This window comes from Lepisosteus oculatus, chromosome 4 (assembly GCF_040954835.1).
Source record: "Lepisosteus oculatus isolate fLepOcu1 chromosome 4, fLepOcu1.hap2, whole genome shotgun sequence".
NCBI classification, from domain to species: domain Eukaryota; kingdom Metazoa; phylum Chordata; class Actinopteri; order Semionotiformes; family Lepisosteidae; genus Lepisosteus; species Lepisosteus oculatus.
This window is the reverse complement of record NC_090699.1, coordinates 16,147,836-16,173,059: the sequence shown is the minus strand read 5'-3', so window position 1 is coordinate 16,173,059 and position 25,224 is coordinate 16,147,836. Positions and strand designations below refer to the sequence as shown.

The window sequence follows — 25,224 nt, the reverse complement described above, 5'->3', positions numbered from 1 at the left end:
GAAACATTGTGGTGATGGAAACGTAACATTATTAACACCTAAGTCTAGGTAAGAGCCATTGTAGACACACACGTTTAAAAACTTCATTTAATTGGAATTATTGATATTTTTGTGGAATTTTGTGTAATCCATGTTTATATTTCGTCTGGGCTTGTACTTTTTTTTACCTTTACATTAATGCTGTGAATTGAATTTCTGTTCAAATCAGCCTCGTTTAGCCCTGTTGTGGCTTACATGAGGACGTCTGTGGAGTGCAGAGAACCTGTGATACTAGGAAAAGCTGTATGAAATATTTAGATCGCAGTATCTAGTTACTAGGAAGAGAAGCTACATTTACGGGATAGAATTATATAAGAGAATTGTAGCTGTTATTTCATATACAACCTATATGTATAATAATAAAATTGGTATACCTATATGAACAGATTTAGTCGGGAAGCGTGATGAATGCACGCAAAAACTGCTTTTGTGCGAACACCACTTTCCCTATTGCACATCACTGCTTTAGTGATGCAGGTTGTAAACACAGTAAAAAAAAACTGCACCAGTCACAAGGGGCCAGTTTATTTTAACGCTTAGCTATGAAGAGAAATATTAACAATGTATGCAACAATGTACAATTTACTAAAGTTACTGGCTGACTGAGTAATCTCTCTGAAACAGCCCCGTTATCTTTTCCCTAGAGCCTCTCAGCACTTTAACAAGCTACTGTTGTAAATTACGTTTCAAAAAGGTAACTGTTACAATGTCTTTCTGTATCAGATTTAATTATGTAGTCTCAAGAATTCTGTTTTTTATTCTTGTGACATAATCGACTTTAGTGTTGCAGGAGAGCTTGAGAACACACACACATTGATACCAGAGCTAATTAACCTACCAGTATATCTTTGGACTGTGGGAGGAAGCCCACACAAACACAGAGGGGACATGCAAACTCCACACAGACAGCATCCCAGGAATCGAACCCAGGGCTCCATTGCTGCGAGGCAGCAATGCTCACCACTGCATCACTGTGCTGCTTGTCTCTAAACACCATTTCTTCCATACTCACAGATAACAATAGATAAAATCAAATTACTGCTGCCAATCCTGTCTCTCCTGCAGTCAACAGGTCTGTTGTCATTAATATCTGACACCCCAAGGGAAACAGTGTTATGGATGGTTTAGTGTTAGTTACTCTTATTGCATTATACAGACAAGGCACTGTGCATTTCAGCAGGATAGAATTACCTTGAGTTGAGTATAATACCCATGTCTAGGATATTAAATTCCCGGGAACACAAGGGGCTGGGAGAGACTGATGTACACAGACACAATATGTGACCTGAATTCCGTGCTGGGGTGCGAGTGTCACATGGCCTGGAATGGCAGCTCCCAGGATCTCAGTAACTTGACCTCACAGTAGCTTTCCCTCGTTAACAGCGACTGGGGGCTGACACAGCGTCAGTTCCCAGGCTTGACCCCCCCGAGCTGGGAAACACCTAACAGCAAGGGTCTCTCCTCTCTCTGGAGCAGAATGTGGGGGTGTCTGATGTCTGGTGGTTTGGACAACTTCGTTCCAACTCAGGATCTTAAACCACAGGTCCGCAAGATGCTCGTCCTGTTGAAGAGGGAAGTGTCAATGGGAGCTGCTCCTCCTGATCTGCGCAGTCATCAACTAATGGACAAGTGGGCAATTAAGAATTTGCAGAGGCACAATGCCAAATAAATACAGTTTGACAAAGAATCTTCAAGACTTATAAACAAGGAATCATGTCAGATACAGTATAGGCGTTTAGAAGAGATAAGAACGGTTACAGATGAGAGGTCATTTTGCCCACTGGGCTTGTTTGATAGTCAGTAGTTCTTTGATCCTGGATCTCATCCAACCAATTCGTGGGAGATGTCAGGGCATCAGCTTCACAACGCGGCTGGGCAGTTTCATCCTCACTCCCACCACCCTCTGTGTAACATAGTGCCTCCTGTTCTTGCTGTTCAGTGCTTTTTCACAAAGTTTTCACTTGTTCAATAAGAAGAACTTTACTGGGTTGACCTTGTTGTTGTCCTTAAGGATTTTGAATACTCGTACCTGGTCTCCTCGTAGCCTTCTCCTTTCAAGCCAAGAGAGACTCAGTTCCTTCAGCCTGACCACGGAGAACACTCCCTTAATCCCAGGAAAGCATCAATTAGCTCTTATATGGACTGACTCCAGAGCAGCAGTGTGTTTGCTATAACATGGTGACCAAAACTGGCCACAGTATTCTAACGGAGGCCTTGCTTGTGCATTATACGGTACCATTTTAACACGGCACACCTTTATTTAAGTTCTATGCTTTTGACTATATATCCTAACATTGTGTTTGCTTTCTCAGTTGTTTCTCCACTTTGTCTATAAGGTGCTTAGTTTTTCTATAAAAGCTGAGTGCTAGTCTTGTCTATAAACTCCTTCATCTTTCTCGTGAGTACCCTGTTCTAGTTCAGTGTTTCCCGTTTTGTGTTGATACTTTGTTTTTCCTACCTGAATGCATTTGATCTGCCAGCTGATTTTTTTTTTATTTCTTTGGCTGCTCCTGCAGCTTTTAGTAACCCTCCTAATTTGGGATCTTCTACAAACTTGACTAATTTACCCTTCATGGAATCTAAATCCATCCATCCATTTTCTACCCTCTTCATCCACCTCAGGGTCGCAGGGCAGCCGGTGCCTACCCCAGCGAGCAACAGGCAAGAGATGGGACACGCTTGGGACGAGAGACATCGGTGTCATCTCCCCACACTGGTCACTGGACTGCTACACTTTACAATCTCTTCCCTGTTTTTGAAAAAATCTCTCCTAATTGACTAGGAACGAAAGGAATTCTGCGCATCAATATAAAGCACTCCTGCTGTGATTTCGTCACCCTCTGGACGAGCTCGTGCTGAGGAAGGACACACACACTGGGGTCAATGTTCAGCTGTAGGTATTTATTGGGGAGCCCGGGCCCTCTGCCCATGGGGGTGTGGGGGCGCAATGATCAGTTGCAGAGGTCAGTGTCACAGCAGCGGGCTGTCACAAAGCTGCTGGGGTTGGACTCCAGGCTCTGGCACTCCCTCTCCGAGGCGCAGCGCCGGGTTATCCCGTCTGGGGAGAGGGAGGAAGAGGATGAGAGTCAGGATTCAATCTGCTCCCACACACTACCCTATTAAATATAGATGAACCTAAAGAAACAGATTCAAGGATTAAGCATTATGAGCAAACAGATTATTTTATAACTTATTCAAGGATCCAATGCATATCTGATCTTATTTTCTGATTAGGCGCACCACATCAGGGTACTTATAGCACAGGACTTTAACTGTGTGAGTGTGGACAGGAAGGAAGGACCTGACTTCTATCCAATGGTGAGACAATGGTGAAAGAGCTGGAGCATGATGGGAGTTGTAGTCTCCTGCCTGCCTGTTGCACCTAAAGGAATCCAGTGCTGATGGGGCACCAGAGGAACAGCTGCAGGGGGTAAGAGACAAGGGGCTGCACTCACAGGCAGGAGGGGTGAGCATCATGTTGAGACAGCGGGTCAGACCAGGGCGACACTCCACCTCCTCAGGGCTGCTGCAGTTTGGCTGCTCGGAGATGTCGACACACTGATAGCACTTCAGAGACGGGAGCTCTGAGGACTCTGAGGAAATCGGTTAGACACTCTGGTCACACCTGAGACTCCATTGGCACACAGCAGAGATTAGTTAGACATGTTGAGCTTGTCTCCAAGGACATATGTTAGGCATGGTTAAACACTGAAGAGGCATTAGACACTAGGACATAACAAGGATTACAGTTTTATCCGTACAGAAAGGTATACGACTGATAGATCTGTGTGATTTAAACGGACAATTGCATTCATACCTGTATCTACGTCGTCCAGAGCACGAGCATAACGTTTTACAGTAGAAGCTGTAAAAGAAACAAGCAGAGCTGAGTCTCTCCTCTTTTGCTGACATTGCTCAAACTTTTTGAATGTCCCATCAGTAGCTGTTACTGGTCTCTGCCTCAAGGTATTTTCTAAACCAGCACTGAGAGAGAGAGAGAGAGCTGATGGGCTTGTGCATGAAGATGGAAAGAGTCTTTCTCACCTGTGGGTCTAGTTTCCTGGGGTACAGTCTGACGCACTGGAGTAGAAGCTGTAAAGACACAGAGATGAGACTCTTAATACAGTAGTCGCCTTATCCACACACTGGGTCAGTAATGACTCTGTGATGAAGGGACATATCATAATAAAGCCTTTACACAAATTAAGCCTGAAACATTTCGTATTGTGTTTCTGAAACAGCTTGATCTTTCACATAGTTGGTAAGTAGCTGGTACTGGTCTCTGCCTGAAGGTGTTTTCTAAACCAGCACTTAGAGAGAGCTGATGGGCTTGTGTGTGAAGATGGAAAGTGTCTTTCTCACCTGTGGGTCTAGTTTCCTGGGGTGCAGTCTGACGTGCTGCAGTAGAAGCTTTAGAGACACAATCAGAGTGAAGACTCTTCAAATACTGTAGTCGCCTTGTTGCAAAAGAAAGTCACTTACATGTCCTTTATGACCACAAAGTAATATTTTAATACCAATGAGCTCATCTAACTGTGATAAGTGACCAGTCACTCACAGTGGAGATCAGATAGACTGAACACACTTCACACACTAGGACAGTAATGTTGCAGTGATTTAGACATCTTTCTCAATAAGGCCTTTAAAGAAATTAAGCCTCAAATACCTCATATTGTGTACTGTGATTCCTGATATAGCTTGAATATTCAGAGCATCCTGTCAGCTGTTGGTGTCAGTTGCTGCCTGAAAGTTTTTTTTCTCAAGTAAAACTTTAAGTAGAATTGTGTGTGAAGATAATTAATAATAATAATTGCTTACACTTATATGGCGCTTTTCTGGACACTCCACTCAAAGCTCTTTACAGGTAATGGGGACTCCCCTCCACCACCACCAATGTGCAGCCCCACCTGGATGATGCGACGGCAGCCATAGTGCGCCAGAACGCTCACCACACATCAGCTATCAGTGGGGAGGAGAGCAGAGTAATGAAGCCAATTCATAGAGGGGGATTGTTAGGAAGCCATGATTGGTAAGGGCCAATGGGAAATTTGGCAAGGACGCTGGGGTTACACCCCTACACTTTTCGAGAAACGCCCTGGGATTTTTAATGACCACAGAGAGTCAGGACCTCGGTTTTACGTCTCATCAGAAGGACGGCGCCTGTTTACAGTATAATGTCCCCGTCACTACACTGGGGCATTAGCACCCACATGGACCGCAGGGTAAGGGCCCCTTGCTGGCCCCACTAACACCTCTTCCAGCAGCAACCTTAGTTTTTCTCAGGAGGTCTCCTATCCAGGTACTGACCAGGCTCACACCTGCTTAGCTTCAGTGGGTTGCCAGTTGTGAGTTGCAGAGTGATATGGCAAGATGGTAATTGTCTTTCTCACCTGTGGGTCTAGTTTCCTGGGGTACAGTCTGACGCACTGGAGTAGAAGCTGTAAAGACACAGAGATAACACTCTTTTAATACAGTAGTCGCCTTATACACACTGGGTCAGTAACGACTCTGTGATGAAGGGACATATCATTATAAAGCCTTTACACTAATTAAGCCTGAAACAGCATCACATTTCGTATTGTGTTTCTGAAACAGCTTGATCTTTCATATAGTTGGTCAGTAGCTGGTACTGGTCTCTACCTGAAGGTGTTTTCTAAACCAGCACTGAGAGAGAGAGCTGATGGGCTTGTGTGTGAAGATGGAAAGTGTCTTTCTCACCTGTGGGTCTAGTTTCCTGGGGTGTAGTCTGACGTGCTGCAGTAGAAGCTTTAGAGACACAATCAGAGCTGTGTTTTGTATTAAGGCAGGGGACGGCAGTAACTTTCAGAATATTTATTAGCAGCACAGAACTTACAACCAGCTGTATTCTGTACACATGTCAACTAACTGTACTTCAGGATGCCAGTAACACTCATATGAACAACCAGAGGCACAAGCTCACGATATCAGACTCTCTAGACAATTAGAAAATAACTTCTCTTTCTTGTAAATACCTGAAGTTGCCTTGTTGGAAAAGACACTCATTCTTCATGATCACACAAAGTTGTTTGAATATCAAACAGCTGTTCTGACACTGATGAGTGACCAGTCACACCCAGGGAGATCAGAGTCACTGAACACACTACACAGACTGGGAAAGTAATTACACACTCTAGATCAGTTTGACTGAACACACTTCACACACTAGGACAGTAATGACACACAGTGGAGATCAGTTTGACTGAACACACTTCACACACTGGGACAGTAATAACACACAGTGGAGATCAGACTGACTGAACACACTTCACACACTGGGACAGTAATGACACACAGTGGAGATTAGACTGACTGAACACACTTCACACACTTTGACAGTTTCAAATGTGTATCAAATGTAGCTTGTACTTTCAGAATGTCCCATCAGTTGCTAGTACTGGTCTCTGTACTGGAAAGTGTCTTTCTCACCTGTGGGTCTAGTTTCCTGGGGTGCAGTCTGACGTGCTGCAGTAGAAGCTTTAGAGACACAATCAGAGTGAAGACTCTTTAAATACTGTAGTCGCCTTGTTGCAAAAGAAAGTCACTTACATGTCCTTTATGATAACAGAGTAATATTTTAATACCAAAGAGCTCTGATAAGTGACCAGTCACTCACAGTGGAGATCAGACAGATTGAACACACTTTACACACTGAGGCATAAATGTTTCAATGCTTAATGCACTTTTCTCAATAAGGTATTTACATTAATTTACTCTCCAACAGAAATCAAGCCTCATATTTTGTATTGTTATCCTGATGTACAGTAGCTTGAGCTTTTAGAATGTCCCATCAGTTGCTGGTACTGGTCTCTACCTGAAGGTGTTTTCTAAACCAGCACTGAGAGAGAGAGAGCTGATGGGCTTGGGTGTGAAGATGGAAAGTGTCTTTCTCACCTGTGGGTCTAGTTTCCTGGGGTGCAGTCTGACGTGCTGCAGTAGAAGCTTTAGAGACACAATCAGAGTGAAGACTCTTTAAATACTGTAGTCGCCTTGTTGCAAATTAAAGGCACCTACTGTGCATGTCCTTTGTGATCACCATGTAATATTTTAATACCAAAGAGCTCCTCTAATGGTGATAAGTGACCAGTCACTCACAGTGGAGGTCAGACAGACTGAACACACTTTACACACTGGGGCAGTAATGACGCAGTCATTAAGGCACCTTTCTCAATAAGGCCTTTACATTAATTTGGTCTCAAGCAGAAATCAAGCCTCATATTTTGTTTAAGCCTCCTGATGTGCAGAAGCTTGAACATTCAGGACGTCCGACCAGTAATTGTTCCTGCTCACTGCCTGTAGGTGTTTTCTAAACCAGGGGTTGAGTAGAACGTACTGTTGTGGAAGTTGTAAGGCGACAATCAGAGCTGAATGTCTCTTTTGTGGTTGAGGTAATTAGAAAATATCATGTCTTCACTTTAAACCCCGAAGGCTGCTTTGTTAGAAAATACTGTGCCAATCCAGGTATCGAGGTGTGGCCCATGACATCTATAACATTTGCAGCACCTATCTTATTACACTGCTCAAGGTCTCCTTCACAAAGCCATGGACAATGGCTTTTTTTTTTAGATGTATACAGTACATCGGGATGACCTAAACTCCATGGAAAATCATTCAACAATCATAGAGCCGATCATACAAAGAGCACGGAAGGAAGACAGAGCTTCAGGGAGGGGGAGAGAAGCTGACACCACCGGCCTCCTCTTCCTCTGAGTCTGGGCCATGTGAGAGGGCCCTGGAGACCCCAGAGACCGGACTCTGGCCGAGCAAACGCAGCCTGATTTAAGAGAGCCTGCCGGGCTATTTGCTTGAGCCGATTCGGATTTCTTGTACTGTGAAGATGTCAGACTCAAGATGTTCTTTCCCAGTTGATGATGCATCTTTAGAATAAGGCGAAAGAATCCTTTAGTTCGGAGTCATATTCGTTTATTAGGTCCCAGGGTATGTTTTCTTTTGGCCTGTTAAGGTGTTGCAAAGTGTTTCAGGTTACACTGGCAGAATTCTGTCTTTCTGGTTGTTCTTGATATAGGTCTCTTAAAGGCATTGATATGTACAGTATACTGTATATGCATTGTTGAATAATGGGAGTATGCTGTGTAATGTGTATTGTATATATTGTTTAGTTACCTTATTGCTGATAAATATTAATTTCTTTATTCTTTCTGTTGAAGTTCTGACTGCAGTCATATTTCTCTTTCTCCAGATCTGTGGCAAGAGAATATAAAGCACTCATGCCAGTAATGACACTGTGATGAAGATACCTACAGTATAACAATACTGCCTTGATAGAAATTACGCCTCAAAGACCTTGATATTTTGCAGTAGCTGGAAGTGATCACAGCCTGAAAGTGTTTTCTGAACAAGTACTGAGAGATAGAAACCTGATAGACTTGCATGTGAAGATGAAAAATAACTTTCTTACCTTTGGTTGTAGTTGACAAAGGCTGAGGAGCTCTTGCTGGCGTGGAAGCTGTAAAGACACAATCAGAGCCGAATTTTTCCTGTGTGGTCGATAGAAAATATCTTCTGTCGCTTTTATGTACTGAACTCCCTCACGAGGGATGTTTCATTACCTCAGAACTTTGATACCAGCAGTCACCGAATTTCATGTAATACTTCCTTTGGTTCTGGAGTCCTTTCAAAATGCGATTCAGAACAACCTAAACAGTCTGATCTCTATTGTGTGTCTTTACTGTCCCAGTGTGTGAAGTGTGTTCAGTCAGTCTGATCTCCACTGTGTGTCATTACTGTCCCAGTGTGTGAAGTGTGTTCAGTCAGTCTGATCTCCACTGTGTCATTACTGTCCCAGTGTGTGAAGTGTGTTCAGTCAGTCTGATCTCCACTGTGTCATTACTGTCCCAGTGTGTGAAGTGTGTTCAGTCAGTCTGATCTCCACTGTGTCATTACTGTCCCAGTGTGTGAAGTGTGTTCAGTCTAATTCCTGTGGTCATGTCAAAGCAAAGCACTCAGCTGACATTATAATACATGTCATCATGGAAGTGGGTAATAGGGTAATATATAAGTATATTATATATTATAAGAATACTTGTGTAAAAATGTGATAATTAATAATAATCCGCTGGAATACAGAACAAGAAACAGAGCACAACGCAGAGCACGCTTGAACACAGCAGGATCTCCTAGCTGGAAGGTGCGAATTGCGCGTTGTGGCGCTTGGACTGAACCACGTGATTCCACAGACGCGTCACATTCCTTCGGGAGCAAGACAGACACACAGGGGAGCCTGCTGGAGCCCCACACACAGCCCGGCTGTCTCACTCACCCTGACAGAGAGCCAGGAGCACAGCGACGGTCAACCACAGGGACGCCATCACTATCAATCACTGCGGCTCGGAGTGCTGTCGAAGGGAAAGGAGAGCTCGTCACGCCTGCAGTTTCCTGCCGCGAACTTCAATTCAGCACTTCGCGGTACCAGCACCAGCCACGATAGCAGAAGAAACCGAGACGCTTCGTTGTTCATTAATATGGGTGGCTGTGGAGCGTGAGCAGATGTCAGTATGTTTGATCCCTAATCCAGACACTCAAGATGGTGCTTTCGTGAAACAGATCATTCTGTGTATCACTCTGCGGTCGCTTCTGTTCTGTCTGGCTGACATTCCTTATTTCCTTATTTCGCTGGACCTGACCGTTCAGCAGCAAGAGAACAGATTGACAGGTCTTCATCCAACACTCGTCTGAAACCGTTGCAAGAGAAGGAGTGAACCTCTGTCATTCCAAACAGCCCCCCCCCCCCCCAGAAAGAGTTCTTGACTTTTGAATATTTGAACAGCCAGTAAAACACACCTTAATGATAGTGCAAATTATATTGCCGCTGCTAAAGATCATTAACAAATCATTTGTCATTTCACTTTAGAAATGAAAACTTGGTGGTTGAGGTGACTTGAAATATGTGCTGTATTTCTATCACAGATGCACACACACGTATACACGAACTACGAGGACAAAAAGGCAAAGACTCTTTACGTCAAAGAATTTCAAGAAATTAAAAAATCTTGCAGCCCCTCTTACCTGTGTAGAGATGAGTGTTCTGTGTTGGGGAGAGGGAGGTGCCGTGCTCTTATAGGAGAGACACCTGACCCTCCCCACACCGCCTCAGTCCTGATGCTGGAAGAACTGGTGTCACATCACAGCACCCCACCCAAACACAAGAACATGAGACAGGTGACAGACAAGAAGAGGCCATTTGGCATTTAACAGCTAATTGATCCCGAGATCTTATTGCCTTCAACAACATGGCTGGGCATCTTGCTCCACACTCCCACCACCCTTTGTGTAAAGTAGTGGCTCCTGTGCTTGATTTTAAATTCACTTCCACAAAGTCTACTCTTGTTCCCCCAGGTTCATGTTTCACTGGTCCTACTGAATTAATTTGCTAGGCAGACTATGTTGTAGCCTTCTCCTTTCAAGCCAAGAGAGACTCAGTTTCTTCAGCCTGACCATGGAGAACACTCCCTTAATCCCAGGAAAGCATCAATTAGCTCTTATCTGGACTGACTCCAGAGCAGCAGTGTGCTATAACATGGTGACCAAAACTGGCCACAGTATTCTAACGGAGGCCTTGCTTGTGCATTATACTGTACCATTTTAACACGGCACACCTTTATTTAAGTTCTATGCTTTTAACTATATATCCTAACATTGTGTTTGCTTTCTCAGTTGCTTCTCCATTTTGTCTATAAAATGCAAATGATGAGTCAATACAAACCCCTTAGTCTTTTTCAGAAGCAGCCTTTTCTAACTCAGTTTTTCCCATTTTGTGGTTATACTGTATGTCTTTACTACCTGAATGCAAAACCGTTCACTTGTCTCTGTAGGGACAAGGCCTATTATTACACTTTGCATTTTAGATGTTTTGTTTTCTAATAGTCTTTGTGTGCCTGGACCAAACAGCCTGTCGCCTGTCACAGGAGTGTACTGAAAGAGGCTCTCAGCCACAGGATGACCTGGTGGTCTCTGCGTGTGAGCAAGTGAGGAGACGAGCTTATCTTTCGGATAAGTGTCTGTCCCAGGACAGTCCAGATCTAGTGTCAATACTCTTTTCAGAGAGATGTCCACTGCTGGCACCTGGATGTCTGGCAGAGGGACATAGGCACATCGGGAGATGATTCTACAGTAAAAGTCACAGGGCGTGGTCACTCATACACAAAGATGACCAACCAACCAGGGACCTGCAGGGTGTGGGTACCCACTCCACCCATATTGTCCCCAGTTAAAAAGCAGTGAATCACCTCTAGCTCTGCCACCCTCCTCTCTTCACTGAAGCAGCTTGGCTGACTCACAACAGAACCACGTGCCTGCCACACAGGTTGTCTGAACTTTGGGACTTAAATCTTTTCCCTGAAGTGCTGGGTCAGAGGGTGAGCTGGTATGTAAAGACAGAATTCTGCCCGAGGTCTAGCCTGCAGCAGGGCCCTGAGAGCAGACAGCTACACCGGGACAGTGACGAATCCACAGTTGTGGGTGAGTATAAGTCAATATTCCACATGATCAAGAATTCAATTGTTATCGGAACACACATTGACATCAATTAATTTCATTTAAGTGGCAGTCTTTATTTACGAGCACCTGAATGCGAATATGTTAAAGAGACTGATAAGCGACCCCTTGTAATAGATTTTATACAAAACATGTCATCCTTGTGTTATGTACCGCTTCTTCATATTCCCTGTAGCTTGATGATTCATGTAACGAGCTGCCGTCTGGGTCCAGGCAGACTGCCATGTATTTAGCCTGGGTACTTTTACACACAGATTGTTCTTATGTGTTAAAAAATGTATTCCGTGTGCTTGTGAGTCCTTGTGAAGACTCCTTGTTCTCCTGCCAATTGATTCCTAATAGCCAATCTAAACTCACGCAATTTTCATACAATTTACGCAACATTGCGCCAGTAAATTCACACAACCCCTACATCTCTGTTGAACATCAACTCCCGGGATTTTTTTTTATTTCTTTATCTGCTTCTACAGTGTTAGTGGTATCATCTGCAAACTTGACTATTTTGCTATTCCGGAATCTTGATTATTGATATCCATTGAACGGAGCAGTGGTCCTAGTGCTCATCCCTTAGATGTGTTTTGGAAAGACAGGAGTGCTGACCCCTCCTGTTGTGGGGAGTGAATTGTGCTGGGTCATGAGGGCTTAGTGGCACCTCGTCTGACTGGCAGCAAATCGACTTTACAGGGGTAAGTCTTTGCCTGGTTTCTCCCATAAGATCTCAGGTCTGTATTTGGAAGCTGGGGAGTTGAATGGTGTCGCAGTGGTGAGCATCACTGCCTTGCAGTGCTGGGGTCCCGGGTTCAACTCCTCAGAGGCTGTGTGGATCTGTGGATTCCTTTGTATGGAATTTGCATGTTCTCCCTGAGTCTGTGTGAGTTTGCCTCCAGGTGCTCCTGTTTCCTCACACAGTCCACAGGCATGCTGGTAAATTAATTGGATTCTGGGAAAACCGGATTTGGTGTGTGTTTGACTGCGCCTGGCGCTGCTGTCCTGTCCAGGCTGTGCCCTGCCTTGTGCCCTCTGCATGCTGGGATAGACTCTAGCCCCCCTTGCCCCTGAATTGGATAAGGTGGTTAGAAAATGACTGGATTACTTGAAATTTGATCAATTTGGCTATGTTACAGGGCGTGCTGCTTTGATGTTTTGTCGCATTTTTTACACTTTTCTGGGAGTATAATTGAGTAATTAAGAAGATCCTGAGGGTCACAGTTTCGTAAAACTGTGGTGTTACCACACTTCACTGGACTGAGTTAATCTTTACAATCTCTCCTGGAAAAAATATCTGCTAGTTGACCCAGAAGATTACTATAAATCAATATAAACTGTATACAGCATATTTATTTTGAATTCATGCATGTAACGTATGTATCTGCTGTATCTTACACCCTAATGACCCAACGTCTTTGTCTTTCTAAATTGTAAGCCTTATCTTAAGTTGTTAACTCAATTTTCCATTCTTAAGTGTGTACGTTTCTTAAGAAAATAATTGGGAAATGGTTATCTATATTCACTATACACTAACGATTGTCAAAGATTGTAACACAAAGATAGACATCTCATTAAGTTTGCTGATGACTCAGCCCTGGTCAGCTCATTTAGGGACAGAGAAAGGCATCATGGGTCCATCTGAAATAATTTTACTTAATGGTGTGATGACTTCTCCTTGACATGTCATGAAAACAAATAAACTTGTCTTTGATATTAAAAATCATAGACAAAAACCTGAGTTAGGACAAATGTTGTGACACCATTTATATAAAAGACAAATATAGTTTCTTTTTTTCTCAAGAAACAGATCTTTTAAGTTAGATACTCTGATTTTAACATTTTTCTATGAGCAATTTGTTGAAAGTGTTTTAGCATACTGTCTCACTTGTTGACTTTGCAACATCATTAATTGTAATAGACTGGGGGAAAAAAGTGAAAATAAGAATAAGCAAAATAATTGGTACAAATCTAATTACGTATCCTCCACCAACGTCATGGGTGTCAAGGAGGAGTGGTTCATTATGGAGAGTTCCTACCCCCTCTTTTGTGAATTAACATCACTCCCGTCTGGAAAACGCTTCTGTGTCCTCAGGTGTAAAAGTACCAGACTCTTTCATCTCTTTCACATCTTTCATCTCTTCTTAGCAATCTAAAGTAACTGCCTTCTGTGATCTCCTGCAACTGTCTTGTACTGTCTTCTCTATTGGGATTGTATCGGTCTTCCTTGTTCTACTGTTGTACTGGAATACAATAATTGATAATAACAATAAAGCCCGAATTGGACTGAATGGATGTGTGTTTGTGTTGACTGTGTTGTGTGTTGTGTCATGTCTACCCCTCTGACACTGCCTTGGACACTCCTGCTGTAATTTCGTCACCCTCTGGACGAGCTCGTGCTGAGGAAGGACACACACACTGGGGTCAATGTTCAGCTGTAGGTATTTATTGGGGAGCCCGGGCCCTCTGCCCATGGGGGTGTGGGGGCGCAATGATCAGTTGCAGAGGTCAGTGTCACAGCAGCGGGCTGTCACAAAGCTGCTGGGGTTGGACTCCAGGCTCTGGCACTCCCTCTCCGAGGCGCAGCGCCGGGTTATCCCGTCTGGGGAGAGGGAGGAAGAGGATGAGAGTCGGGATTCAGGGTCTGTGTTTCATGCGGACCTTCAAGCGCCACGCAAGTGGGCAACTCCACTCCTTCACCCCGAGCAGAGGAAGAAGAGCCCATTAAGGTGAACCCTACTCACCATAAGCTTGCTCCCTCAAGCGACCCTGTAATCAATAAGGATGAACATAAAGAGGGACTGAGTTGGGCATCAATTCTTGGGGGATCCAAGGAGCCCATCCAGCTTTCTTGAATGCTCCCAGGAAGTCATCTCAAGCACTGGGGTCAGTAGATTATTTTATGACTCTTACTTTAAAGGAACGCCTCTGCACACCAAGCCCATGTGGATCTGATCTTATTTTGCAATTAGGCTCAACAGATCAGGGTACTTATAGCACAGGACTTTAACTGTGTGAGCTTGGACAGGAAGGAAGGACCTGACTTCTATCCAATGGTGAGACAATGGTGAAAGAGCTGGAGCATGATGGGAGTTGTAGTCTCCTGCCTGCCTGTTGCACCTAAAGGAATCCAGTACTGATGGGGCCCCAGAGGAACAGCTGCAGGGGGTAAGAGACAAGGGGCTGCACTCACAGGCAGGAGGGATGAGCATCATGTTGAGACAGCGGGTCAGACCAGGGCGACACTCCACCTCCTCAGGGCTGCTGCAGTTCGGCTGCTCGGAGATGTCGACACACTGATAGCACTTCAGAGACTGGAGCTCTGAGGACTCTGTGGAAATCGGTTAGACACTCTGGTCACACCTGAGACTCCGATGAACATGTCTCAGACACAGATACACATCAGGGATCCCACATTCAAAACAGAAAGAGACAACAGCATCCATACCAGTATCTGTATCTTCCAGGGAACGAGCGTGACGTCTCGGTGTGGAATCTGTAAAGAAACAAGCAGAGCTGAGTCTCTCCTGTGTGCTTGACATCAGTAGCAAATATGCTCTGTTCCTGTTGAAGCCCCCACATTTCCTCCCTTTGGGAAACCTTTCATACGTTTCCTTCAGAGCTCCATGTCCAGGTGAACACTGACAAGGCTGAAGGTTAAATGCAGGGTGAGATTGGTACACCCAGTCAGGAGGAGGGGAGGCTGACACTGAGGAGACTGTGTAAGCAAAGTGTGAAACCCTCATCCTCTGAGTTTCACATGGCAACAGAGCAGATCAGACTTCATACACTTCACACACTGGGACAGTAATGACACACAGTGGAGATCAGACTGACTGAACACACTTCACACACTGGAACAGTAATGACACACAGTGGAGATCAGACTGACTGAACACACTTCACACACTGGAACAGTAATGACACACAGTGGAGATCAGACTGACTGAACACACTTCACACACTGGAACAGTAATGACACACAGTGGAGATCAGACTGACTGAACACACTTCACACACTGGGACAGTAATGACACACAGTGGAGATCAGACTGACTGAACACACTTCACATACTGGGACAGTAATGACACACAGTGGAGATCAGACTGACTGAACACACTTCACACACTGGGACAGTAATGACACACAGTGGAGATCAGACTGACTGAACACACTTCACACACTGGGACAGTAATGACACACAGTGGAGATCAGACTGACTGAACACACTTCACACACTGGGACAGTAATGACACACAGTGGAGATCAGACTGACTGAACACACTTCACATACTGGGACAGTAATGACACACAGTGGAGATCAGACTGACTAAACACACTTCACACACTGGGACAGTAATGACACACAGTGGAGATCAGACTGACTAAACACACTTCACACACTGGGACAGTAATGACACAAAGTGGAGATCAGACTGACTGAACACACTTCACACACTGGAACAGTAATGACACACAGTGGAGATCAGACTGACTGAACACACTTCACACACTGGGACAGTAATGCCACACAGTGGAGATCAGACTGACTGAACACACTTCACACACTGGAACAGTAATGACACACAGTGGAGATCAGACTGACTGAACACACTTCACACACTGGGACAGTAATGACGTATGGAGACAAGATTCAATGAATGCAGTTCTCATACACTGGCATGATACTGTGGAGATCAGATTTACTTAACACACTTCACAAACATAAACAGAAGTGACACTGTGATGAAGACACATGTCACAGTACTGCCTTTATTGAACTTTAGCTTTAAACAGCCTCACATTTTGTATTGTGCTCCAAATGTAGCTTGAAATTTTAGGATATCCAAACAGTTGTTGGTCAGGGCCAAAATGTGCTTTCTAAGCCTGTACTGAAAGATAGTGACCTGATGCTTGTGTGAATATTGGAATTAACTTTTTACCTGTGGATTTAGTTTCCTTGGTTTGAGTAGGACGTACTGGTTTGGAAACTGTAAAGAAACAATCAGAGCTGAGTTTCTCCTGTTTGGTTTAGATCAATAGGAAACACAATCTGTTTGTGTTAAAAACTAAAATCACCTGGTTAAAAATAAAGACGGTTAACACTCACAAAGGGGTATTTTAATACAGACAGCTGGACTAACAGTAATAAATAACCCATCATATAAAATGTAAATCATATTTACTGAACACACATCACTGAACACACTTCACACACTGGGACAGTAATGACACTGTGATGAAGGCACTTATCACAAAAAGGCCTTTAAAAAATGTAGTCTCAAACATTATGCTAGTATAAACAGCCTGTAGTTTGAACTTTGTCTGTCTGAAGGTTTTTTTTTTAATAGTACTGAGAGAGAGAGAGAGACATGATGAGCTTGCATGTGGGAAGATGGAAAGTGTTTTTCTCACCTGTGGGTCTAGTTTCATAGTGTTCAGTGTGACGTACTGGAGTAAAAGCTGTAAAGACACAATCAGAGTTAAGTCTCTCCTGTGAAGTTGAGATCGATAGAACATACACTCTGTTCCTTTTAAACCCAGAAGGCATGTTTTAAGAAAATTTAGATAAATCTATACTGTATATTTATCTATATTTAGTTTTTTTTTTAAAACCTGTATTAATAGTTATGAGTGACCAGTCACACACACTGCAGATCGGACTGACTGAACACACTTCAAACACTGGGACAGTAATAACACACAGTGGAGATCAGACTGACTGAACGCACTTCACACACTGGGACAGTAATGACACACAGTGGAGATCAGACTGACTGTACACACTTCACACACTGGGACAGTAATGACACACAGTGGAGATCAGACTGACTGAACACAATTCACACACAGGGACAGTAATGACACACAGTGGAGATCAGACTGACTGAACACACTTCACACACTGGGACGATAGTGACACACAGTGGAGATCAGACTTATTGAACACACTTCATACACTGGGACAGTATTAACACTATTATGCAGATGTGTATCACAATACTGACTTTAAGACAAATAAGCCACAAACATTTTCACATTTTCATTGTTTTCCAGATGTAGCTTGATTTCTAGAAGGTCTGGTCAGTAGCTGGTAGTGGTCACTGCTTTATGGCATTTTCTAAGCCAGTATTGAAAGATAGCAACCTGAAAGATGCTTGTGTGAATATCAGAAATATCTTTCTCACCTGTGGGTCTAGGTTCCTTGGGTTGGGTAGGATGTACTGTCTTGGAAACTGCAAAGACACAATCTGAGTTCAGTCTCTCCTGTGTGGTTTAGATCAACAGAAAATACAGTGTGTTCCTTTTAAACACAAAAGACACATTGTTGGAAAACATAGACAATTAATCCTCATGTTAAAAAACAACCCTTTAAACAGCTGTACTAACTGATGTCTGACACACTGTGGAGATCAGAGTGACTGAATAAACTTCACACACTGGGACAGTAATGACACACTGTGGAGATCAGACTGACTGAACACACTTCACACACTGGGACAGTAATGACACACAGTGGAGATCAGACTAACTGAACACACTTCACACACTGGGACAGTAGTTACACTATTATGAAGATATGTATTAAAATACTGACTTGTGTAAATATTGGAAAAAACTTTCTCACCTGTGGGTCTAGTTTCCTTGGGTTGGGTAGGATGTACTGTCTTGGAAACTGCAAAGACACAATCTGAGTTCAATCTCTCCTGTGTGGTTTAGATCAACAGACAATACAGTCTGTTCCTTTTAAACACAAAAGACACATTGTTGGAAAACTTAGACAATTATTTCTCATGTTAAAAAACAACCTTTTAAACAGCTGTACTAACTGATGTCTGACACACTGTGGAGATCAGAGTGACTGAATAAACTTCACACACTGGGACAGTAATGACACAAAGTGGAGATCAGACTGACTGAACACACTTCACACACTGGGACAGTAATGACACACAGTGGAGATCAGACTGACTGAACACACTTCACACACTGGGACAGTAATGACACACAGTGGAGATCAGACTGACTGAACACACTTCACACACTGGAACAGTAATGACACACAGTGGAGATCAGACTGACTGAACACACTTCACACACGGACAGTAGTGACACACAGTGGAGGTCAGACTGACTGAACATACTTCACACACTGGGACATGAGTAACATCGTTACAAAAATCTGTATGCAAAAAGCTACATTTAAAACAAATTGGCCTCAAACAGCCTCACATTTTTCATCATGTTCCAGGTTTATCTTGAATTTTCAGGAAAACTGGCCAATTATTAGTCACAGTCTGAAAGTGACCTTTACTTTAGTAGGCTAAAGTATTCTCTGAAGCTGTAGTGAAAAATAGGGATTCAAGAAGGCAAATATCATTCTCACCTGTGGGTCTAGTTTCATGGTGTGCAGTCTGACGTACTGGAGGGGAAGCTGTAAAGACACAATCAGAGCTGAGTCTCTCCTGTGAAATTGAGATAAATAGAAAATATCTTCTTTTCCTTTTCTAACCCTGAAGACACAACTTGTTGGAAATTATTGTTTAAAACATATGGGTTAAGAAAAAATAGAGCACTCCAGAAACAACTCAGTGAGATCATAAATAGTTAAAATAAATAATCATAGCCCCCAAATGTAAAGATTATGTCATGAAATATACCCGAGCAGGGTGTATAATTAGAGGCACATGTGCCATTGGTCCCTGGCACATCTTTGGTGAAGAAGTAATAAATCAAAAGGCAGACTGGGATAAACAAATAATGTATGTATTAATAATGACAATGCACACACTACCCAACACACAACATACAAGTTACGCTGTTTACAAACAAGGCGTCCTAGAGGCGTAATTCCTGACCAGCCAGAAAAATAACCCAGACTCTTACAAAGAATTATCAGTCCTATTTAATTTTCAACAGGCCAGCAAGAGAAATTCACGGAAGCCCATTGCTCCCAGAAAGGAAAATAAAATCCCGTTATCATGTAATTAAGAGATTCCAAATGATCTCGCAATTACAAAATTATCGTGTCATTACGAGATAGCAACGGTCATATCAGCGCATGAACCACCTGTTACAGTGCAATGACAGTACCCACAAGCCGTCGATAGGGTTAGGTCTCGTTGTGGGTTCAGCGTCCCTGACAATGCGCAACGCTGCGAGATGCGCGCAGACTGATTTTCCCCCCGGGTTTAATCAAGATGAAATGTCACCGTTTGTGCTGCATTTGAATACAGGTTTCACCACGAGGACGCTCACACATATTCTCAAACAATAACAAGTGTGCCCTGGAATCGATGCTACTGCTTAAAACTGGAAGTCACATAATCGCGATGCAGGTATGACAATTTTTGTGCTATCGCACGATCACGTACAGTACGCGAGACTTACTATCTCTTACTGTATATACGAAATTATAGGCTATATAATAGGCGTAAATACGAGATAGCACAGTCTCTCATACTGTACTTGACATAACATACCTGTAATTATGAAAAAACTCAGGATTTGTTTTTAAATTCAGTATGATGTTTTCCCTTGGTGGCAGCGATGCGATTCCGTAGAAATAAACCCGCCTTCTAATTGAAACAGAATGCGGCTGTAGCAGATCGGTCGGATCAGAACTGTATAGTCCGGGTTCAGCCACCAGGGGGCAGCGGTGCAACAATCACAGAGATGCATGCCTTGCATTCTCTGGCTGCACCTGGGAGGCCAGCTCCTTATAAAACCCCTGACCGCAGCCCTAGCGCTTTTCTAGCAAGACATCACTGGCAGTTGGGACAGTGAGCTGGTTAAGGAGAGAGTCTGGCTGAAGGGAATCCACCAGGTGAGGGGTTTTCCACTTCCACCATGTGAGGGGGAGTGACAACAAACCGTGCTCTTAATAAGACAAGCAGGCAGGGAAATGAGTGTAACAGCAGGCTGGTTCCCTGAGCTGATCGACTTCCCGTATTCAGGCTGGTTCTTGTGTGCAGCCGCCCCTCCTACACCCCATCTGGGCGGGCAGGGGGGGACCGGTCACTGTGACCTGCACTTGAATCTCTCTAAGAATCCAAATGCGGCAAATCATCTTTACTAACCAGGAGACATTGTGGACACTGTTTATATAGGAAACCAGTTTCCTAAAAACTGATTAGCAAGCTCTCTTCCCAAGGTCAGACACTAAACTAGAAGCTGGTCCTGAAGGGTCATCTGAATGAAGGCAAGAGGTTCTGGGTGTGTCCCTGCCTGTGGGACTTGTCTTTGAGTTCTGTGTTCCTGGACTGTTGATCAGCAATTTACCAAGAACTGAATTAACAGGTGAACCTTATGAATCCTTTCGTCAATCTCAAAACCCACCTTGGTTCCTCTCTTGCTTTTGAAGCTCCTGAAAAGTGTAAATATTGACACTACCTAGATGGTGACAACCTCCCTCTCCCCCCCTTGTAACCCCTGGTTCGCAAAGAGCTGATTTAATGTGCGGCCGTGAGTTGCACATAATGGAAATCGGAGTTCCTGATTGTCACTTCCCATGGGGACAATAACTCCTAGGAGAGATTAGGCTCACGGAAGGCACTCTATAGATTCGTAAGCCTCAGACATCCTGACATTTTGTATTGTTTCCTGATGTAGCTTCAAGTGAACTTGTCTGTTCAGTTGTTGGTCACTGCCTGAAGGGGTTCCCTGAACCAGCACTGAAAAACGGAGACGTGGAAGACGTCTGATCACTGGAAATGACTCTTACCTGTGGGTCTGGTTTCCGGGTGTTGAGTAGGACGTAGTGTTGTAGCAGCTGCAAGGAAACAATAAGAGCTGAGCTTCTCGTGTGGTCGAGATCAATAGAAAATAGTGTTCCTTTTGATCCCTGATCTTGTAGAAAAAGTAGAGGGTTAGATCTCACGTTCACAGAGGGGTGTCGTAATAATATTCAAGAGCTGTCCTAATAGTAACAGTCTCTTCTGTGTTGTTGAGATTAAAGTGAAATTTCATCCTCTCATTTTGCATGTTGTGACACACAGCCCGGCTGTCTCACTCACCCTGACAGAGAGCCAGGAGCACAGCGACGGTCAACCACAGGGACGCCATCACGATCAATCACTGCGGCTCGGAGCGCTGTCGGAGGGAAACAATCGGCCACCATGAGCTGCACACCTCTGCCTTCCTATTGTCAGCGTAACGTTGGCATTTTCAACCCCTGTCTTAAATGACAATTGGGTAGCAGGAAGCCGTGTGCATTGGCTGCAAAGGAATAGGTAAAGGTCGATTTCCACCGCGAAGAAGCAACAGTGCTTCGGCTGCATAGTGCAATACAGAATAATGTATTAGAAGCTATTGGTGTAACCCACCTAGCAGAACGAACAGCAGGTTAGCAGTAAGGGGTGCGAGAGAAATAGGCAAAGGACTGTCCCAAAGCAAACAATTATATATAAAAGCAGAAGTCATGTGACCCAACCTTCCTACCAAACCTCTTTTATAAACTATGAGCAGAAGTCAATATTTTAAAACCAATCTTATTGGAGGATATTCATTCCGTAACATGAATTTTATATACTGATCAAGGTCTCTGCACGTCATTCCCTCATCAGCTGGTACTGCCTTGACAATTTTATTCCAGGCTGTGATTCTTTTCAGCATCAAGAGAATTAAACAAGACTTCAGACAGGAAGACTCGTTCGTTTTCTAGGAAGCAGTCCACTGCTTCAGTATGCGTGGAGAAACTCGCTCTTTCCAAATGTAAACACCAGCTTTGAAAACAAATTCTTCACTTTCAAATGATTGATCAGCCAGCAAAACCATACTGATGTGATAGCGAGACTATTAAAATAATGAAACCTTTACTGCATTTTAAAAGCGAAAAGGTAACCTAAGATAAACTCATCTCGCACATCTTTACAACTACCACTGAGCAAAAGGAAAAGATTTATTTTTATAACAAAGTGGATTCAAGGTGGAAATTGTAAAAAATCTTGCAGCCCCTCTTACCTGTGTAGAGATGAGTGTTCTGTGTTGGGGAGAGGGAGGTGCCGTGCTCTTATAGGAGAGACACCTGACCCTCCCCACACCGCCTCAGTCCTGATGCTGGAAGAACAGGTGTCACATCACAGCACCCCACCCAAACACAAGAACATGAGACAGGAAGAGGCCATTTGACCCATCCAGCCGGTTTGGTAATTAGAGATGAACTGAGCTCAGGACCTCATACAGCTGTTGAAAGAATCCAGGGCCTTGGGTTCCACAACGTGGCTGGGCAGCTTGTTCCACACTCCCACCACCCATTGTGTAAAGTAGTGTCTCCTGTCCCGACTGGAGGATCTCATCCAGCTGTTTCTTGAAAGAAGTCAGGGTATCAGCTTCCACAACACAGCTGGACACCTTGTTCCACACTCCCACCGCTCTTGGTATAAAGTAGTACCTCTAGTCCCGAGTGGAGGAGCTCATCCAGCTCTCATGAGAGAAGCCAAGTCAGCTTCAACAACACTGCTGGGCAGCTTGTTGTACAATTCGGCAACTCTGTGTAAAGTAGGGCCTCCTGATCTTCGTTTTCGATGTACTTCTAGGGAGTTTCCCCTTCTGTCTGCGGGTTTGTGCTCCTGAGCAAGGTCAGGCCAGCAGGTCACTGGGCCAGACAGCAGGTTGGAGAGGACACGTAAGCAAGCAGGAGAAACTCAATCTTCTCGCTTGACAATGTGTATTGTACTTTTCCTTTGTTTACAACAAGCGGCAGCTCTGAGGCACTGCAGGCAAGTCTGTGACAGGATCTTGGCTGATGCTCGAAAAACAGATTTTTTTTCCCTGTATAAGCGGATAAGAAAAAAGGACATCGCCTCTCAATCTGTCTCAGTATTACAGTTCAAATATAGTCAAAAGGTGTCTGAGAGTGGAAAGTGTCCCAAGGGCTTAAACTTTATAACTTGACGAACTTTGTTTTCACAATGAAGAATATTGAAATGCGTTGATATTCCATTGCAGTGTGACGCAAGCATTGAACCGGAGGAGCTCATGTTCCTGAGTACGTACTGCCATGAAACGTGAGGCCCTGGACAGAAATCAGGTCACTCATTGTTTCTCTTCAGCTAGACTGGAGCTCTCTCGGTTACCCAGACACACGCAAATTAATATCTTTGTGAAAAGAACAGAAACGGAATTATTGATACGTGCAAGAGCAGTTAACATAGTTGGGGGGGGGATAATTAGATACCACAGTTAATGTCTGACACTGAGATTAGACAATGACTCTCAGGACAATCCACAACAGCAGTCAGAGTGCAGACCCTGACTCTTGGCCCTGCACCGGGACTGGAGACTGACTCTTGGCCCTGCACCGTGACTGGAGACTGACCCTCGGCCCTGCGCATTGCTGCGCCGTGACTGGAGACTGACCCTCGGCCCTGCGCGTCGCTGCGCCGGGACTGGAGACTGACCCTCGGCCCTGTGCGTCGCTGCGCCGGGACTGGAGACTGACCCTCGGCCCTGTGCGTCGCTGCGCCGGGACTGGAGACTGACCCTCGGCCCTGCGCGTCGCTGCGCCGGGACTGGAGACTGACCCTCGGCCCTGCGCGTCGCTGCGCCGGGACTGGAGACTGACCCTCGGCCCTGCGCGTCGCTGCGCCGGGACTGGAGACTGACCCTCGGCCCTGCGCGTCGCTGCGCCGGGACTGGAGACTGACCCACGGCCCTGCGCGTCGCTGCGCCGGGACTGGAGACTGACCCTCGGCCCTGCGCGTCGCTGCGCCGGGACTGGAGACTGACCCTCGGCCCTGCGCGTCGCTGCGCCGGGACTGGAGACTGACTCTTGGCCCTGCGCGTCGCTGCGCCGGGACTGGAGACTGACCCTCGGCCCTGCGCGTCGCTGCGCCGGGACTGGAGACTGACTCTTGGCCCTGCGCGTCGCTGCGCCGGGACTGGAGACTGACCCTCGGCCCTGCGCGTCGCTGCGCCGGGACTGGAGACTGACTCTTGGCCCTGCGCGTCGCTGCGCCGGGACTGGAGACTGACCCTCGGCCCTGCGCATTGCTGCGCCGGGACTGGAGACTGACTCTTGGCCCTGCGCGTCGCTGCGCCCGGACTGGAGACTGACTCTTGGCCCTGCGTGACTGGAGACTGACCCTCGGCCCTGCGCGTCGCTGCGCCGGGACTGGAGACTAACCCTCGGCCCTGCGCGTTACTGCGCTGTTCAGGTGGCACAGAGGTGTGAGACACGTTTAGAATATTCTGAAAAGCTTCTATTTCACACGTGCTGAACCTTATTTTTGTAATTTAGCATAATTGTATTATTATTTGAAACAAAAGCGTATGCATTTCCAGAAACTGATGAGGAATTGTTGATTAAAAACATATTAGTGAGCAAAACGTGTTTTCTCCATGCTGGCCAGAAATACAAAACGTCGAGCTAAGATTCACAGACGTACTGTACTGGGTGAGAAAAACCGAAAGGGGAGATTCAACTGCAACAGTAAAGGAATTTCATAACATCTAGTGCGGAAAAAAACTCGATGGCATCAGTATAAACCGTTTATAAATTTTGGACTTTTGAGTTTTCGGTAACTACGTGTGGAGAGGTACACTACATCGACTGTAGAAATAACGCACGGCGGTTGACGTACATTATGTCCGGCACACCCGCACAAAATAATTCGTTGCTAAAACCGTCTGTCAGGCTCCTTTCGGAAAAGGAAATCGGCCATCTC

At 44.8% G+C, this 25,224-nt stretch overlaps 2 protein-coding genes across 11 annotated transcripts; both read right to left on the bottom strand.

Moving 5' to 3' along the window:
* Window positions 1-2,919: 2,919 nt before the first annotated feature.
* Window positions 2,920-9,533, bottom strand: LOC138238141 (proteoglycan 4-like). 8 transcript variants are annotated; one of them, XM_069188169.1, is made up of 11 exons: window positions 9,338-9,533; window positions 8,477-8,524; window positions 6,952-6,999; window positions 6,487-6,534; window positions 5,758-5,805; window positions 5,430-5,477; window positions 4,402-4,449; window positions 4,084-4,131; window positions 3,857-3,904; window positions 3,495-3,632; window positions 2,920-3,097 (listed from the first exon to the last, which is right to left on the bottom strand). In XM_069188169.1, the coding sequence occupies exons 1-11, from the start codon at window positions 9,384-9,386 to the stop codon at window positions 2,991-2,993; spliced, it is 678 nt and encodes a 225-aa protein (XP_069044270.1). In that variant the 5' UTR covers window positions 9,387-9,533; the 3' UTR covers window positions 2,920-2,990. The 8 variants fall into 8 exon arrangements, with proteins under 8 accessions (XP_069044270.1, XP_069044272.1, XP_069044273.1 ...); XM_069188171.1 differs by lacking the exon at window positions 5,758-5,805; XM_069188172.1 differs by lacking the exon at window positions 6,487-6,534.
* Window positions 9,534-13,980: 4,447 nt separating this feature from the next.
* LOC138238143 (proteoglycan 4-like) lies at window positions 13,981-22,544 on the bottom strand. 3 transcript variants are annotated; one of them, XM_069188182.1, is made up of 11 exons: window positions 22,520-22,544; window positions 21,574-21,649; window positions 21,282-21,329; window positions 18,945-18,992; window positions 18,186-18,233; window positions 17,746-17,793; window positions 16,973-17,020; window positions 16,501-16,548; window positions 15,005-15,052; window positions 14,750-14,887; window positions 13,981-14,158 (listed from the first exon to the last, which is right to left on the bottom strand). In XM_069188182.1, the coding sequence occupies exons 2-11, from the start codon at window positions 21,620-21,622 to the stop codon at window positions 14,052-14,054; spliced, it is 630 nt and encodes a 209-aa protein (XP_069044283.1). In that variant the 5' UTR covers window positions 21,623-21,649; window positions 22,520-22,544; the 3' UTR covers window positions 13,981-14,051. The 3 variants fall into 3 exon arrangements, with proteins under 3 accessions (XP_069044283.1, XP_069044284.1, XP_069044285.1); XM_069188183.1 differs by lacking the exon at window positions 18,186-18,233; XM_069188184.1 differs by lacking the exons at window positions 21,282-21,329; window positions 21,574-21,649; window positions 22,520-22,544 and adding an exon at window positions 20,041-20,140 and having other exon boundaries at window positions 17,746-17,824.
* Between the last annotated feature and the right edge of the window lie 2,680 nt (window positions 22,545-25,224).

Coding starts and splice junctions, on each gene's coding strand:
- LOC138238143 (XM_069188182.1), bottom strand. CDS start 21,622: ATGGCGTCCCTGTGGTTGACCGTCGCTGTGCTCCTGGCTCTCTGTCAG. Junction 21,330..21,573: donor GCTCCTGGCTCTCTGTCAGG/GTGAGTGAGACA, acceptor GTTTCCTTGCAG/CTGCTACAACACTACGTCCT. Junction 16,549..16,972: donor CTATGAAACTAGACCCACAG/GTGAGAAAAACA, acceptor GTTTCTTTACAG/TTTCCAAACCAGTACGTCCT.
- LOC138238141 (XM_069188169.1), bottom strand. CDS start 9,386: ATGGCGTCCCTGTGGTTGACCGTCGCTGTGCTCCTGGCTCTCTGTCAG. Junction 8,525..9,337: donor GCTCCTGGCTCTCTGTCAGG/GTGAGTGAGACA, acceptor GTGTCTTTACAG/CTTCCACGCCAGCAAGAGCT. Junction 3,905..4,083: donor CCAGGAAACTAGACCCACAG/GTGAGAAAGACT, acceptor TTTCTTTTACAG/CTTCTACTGTAAAACGTTAT.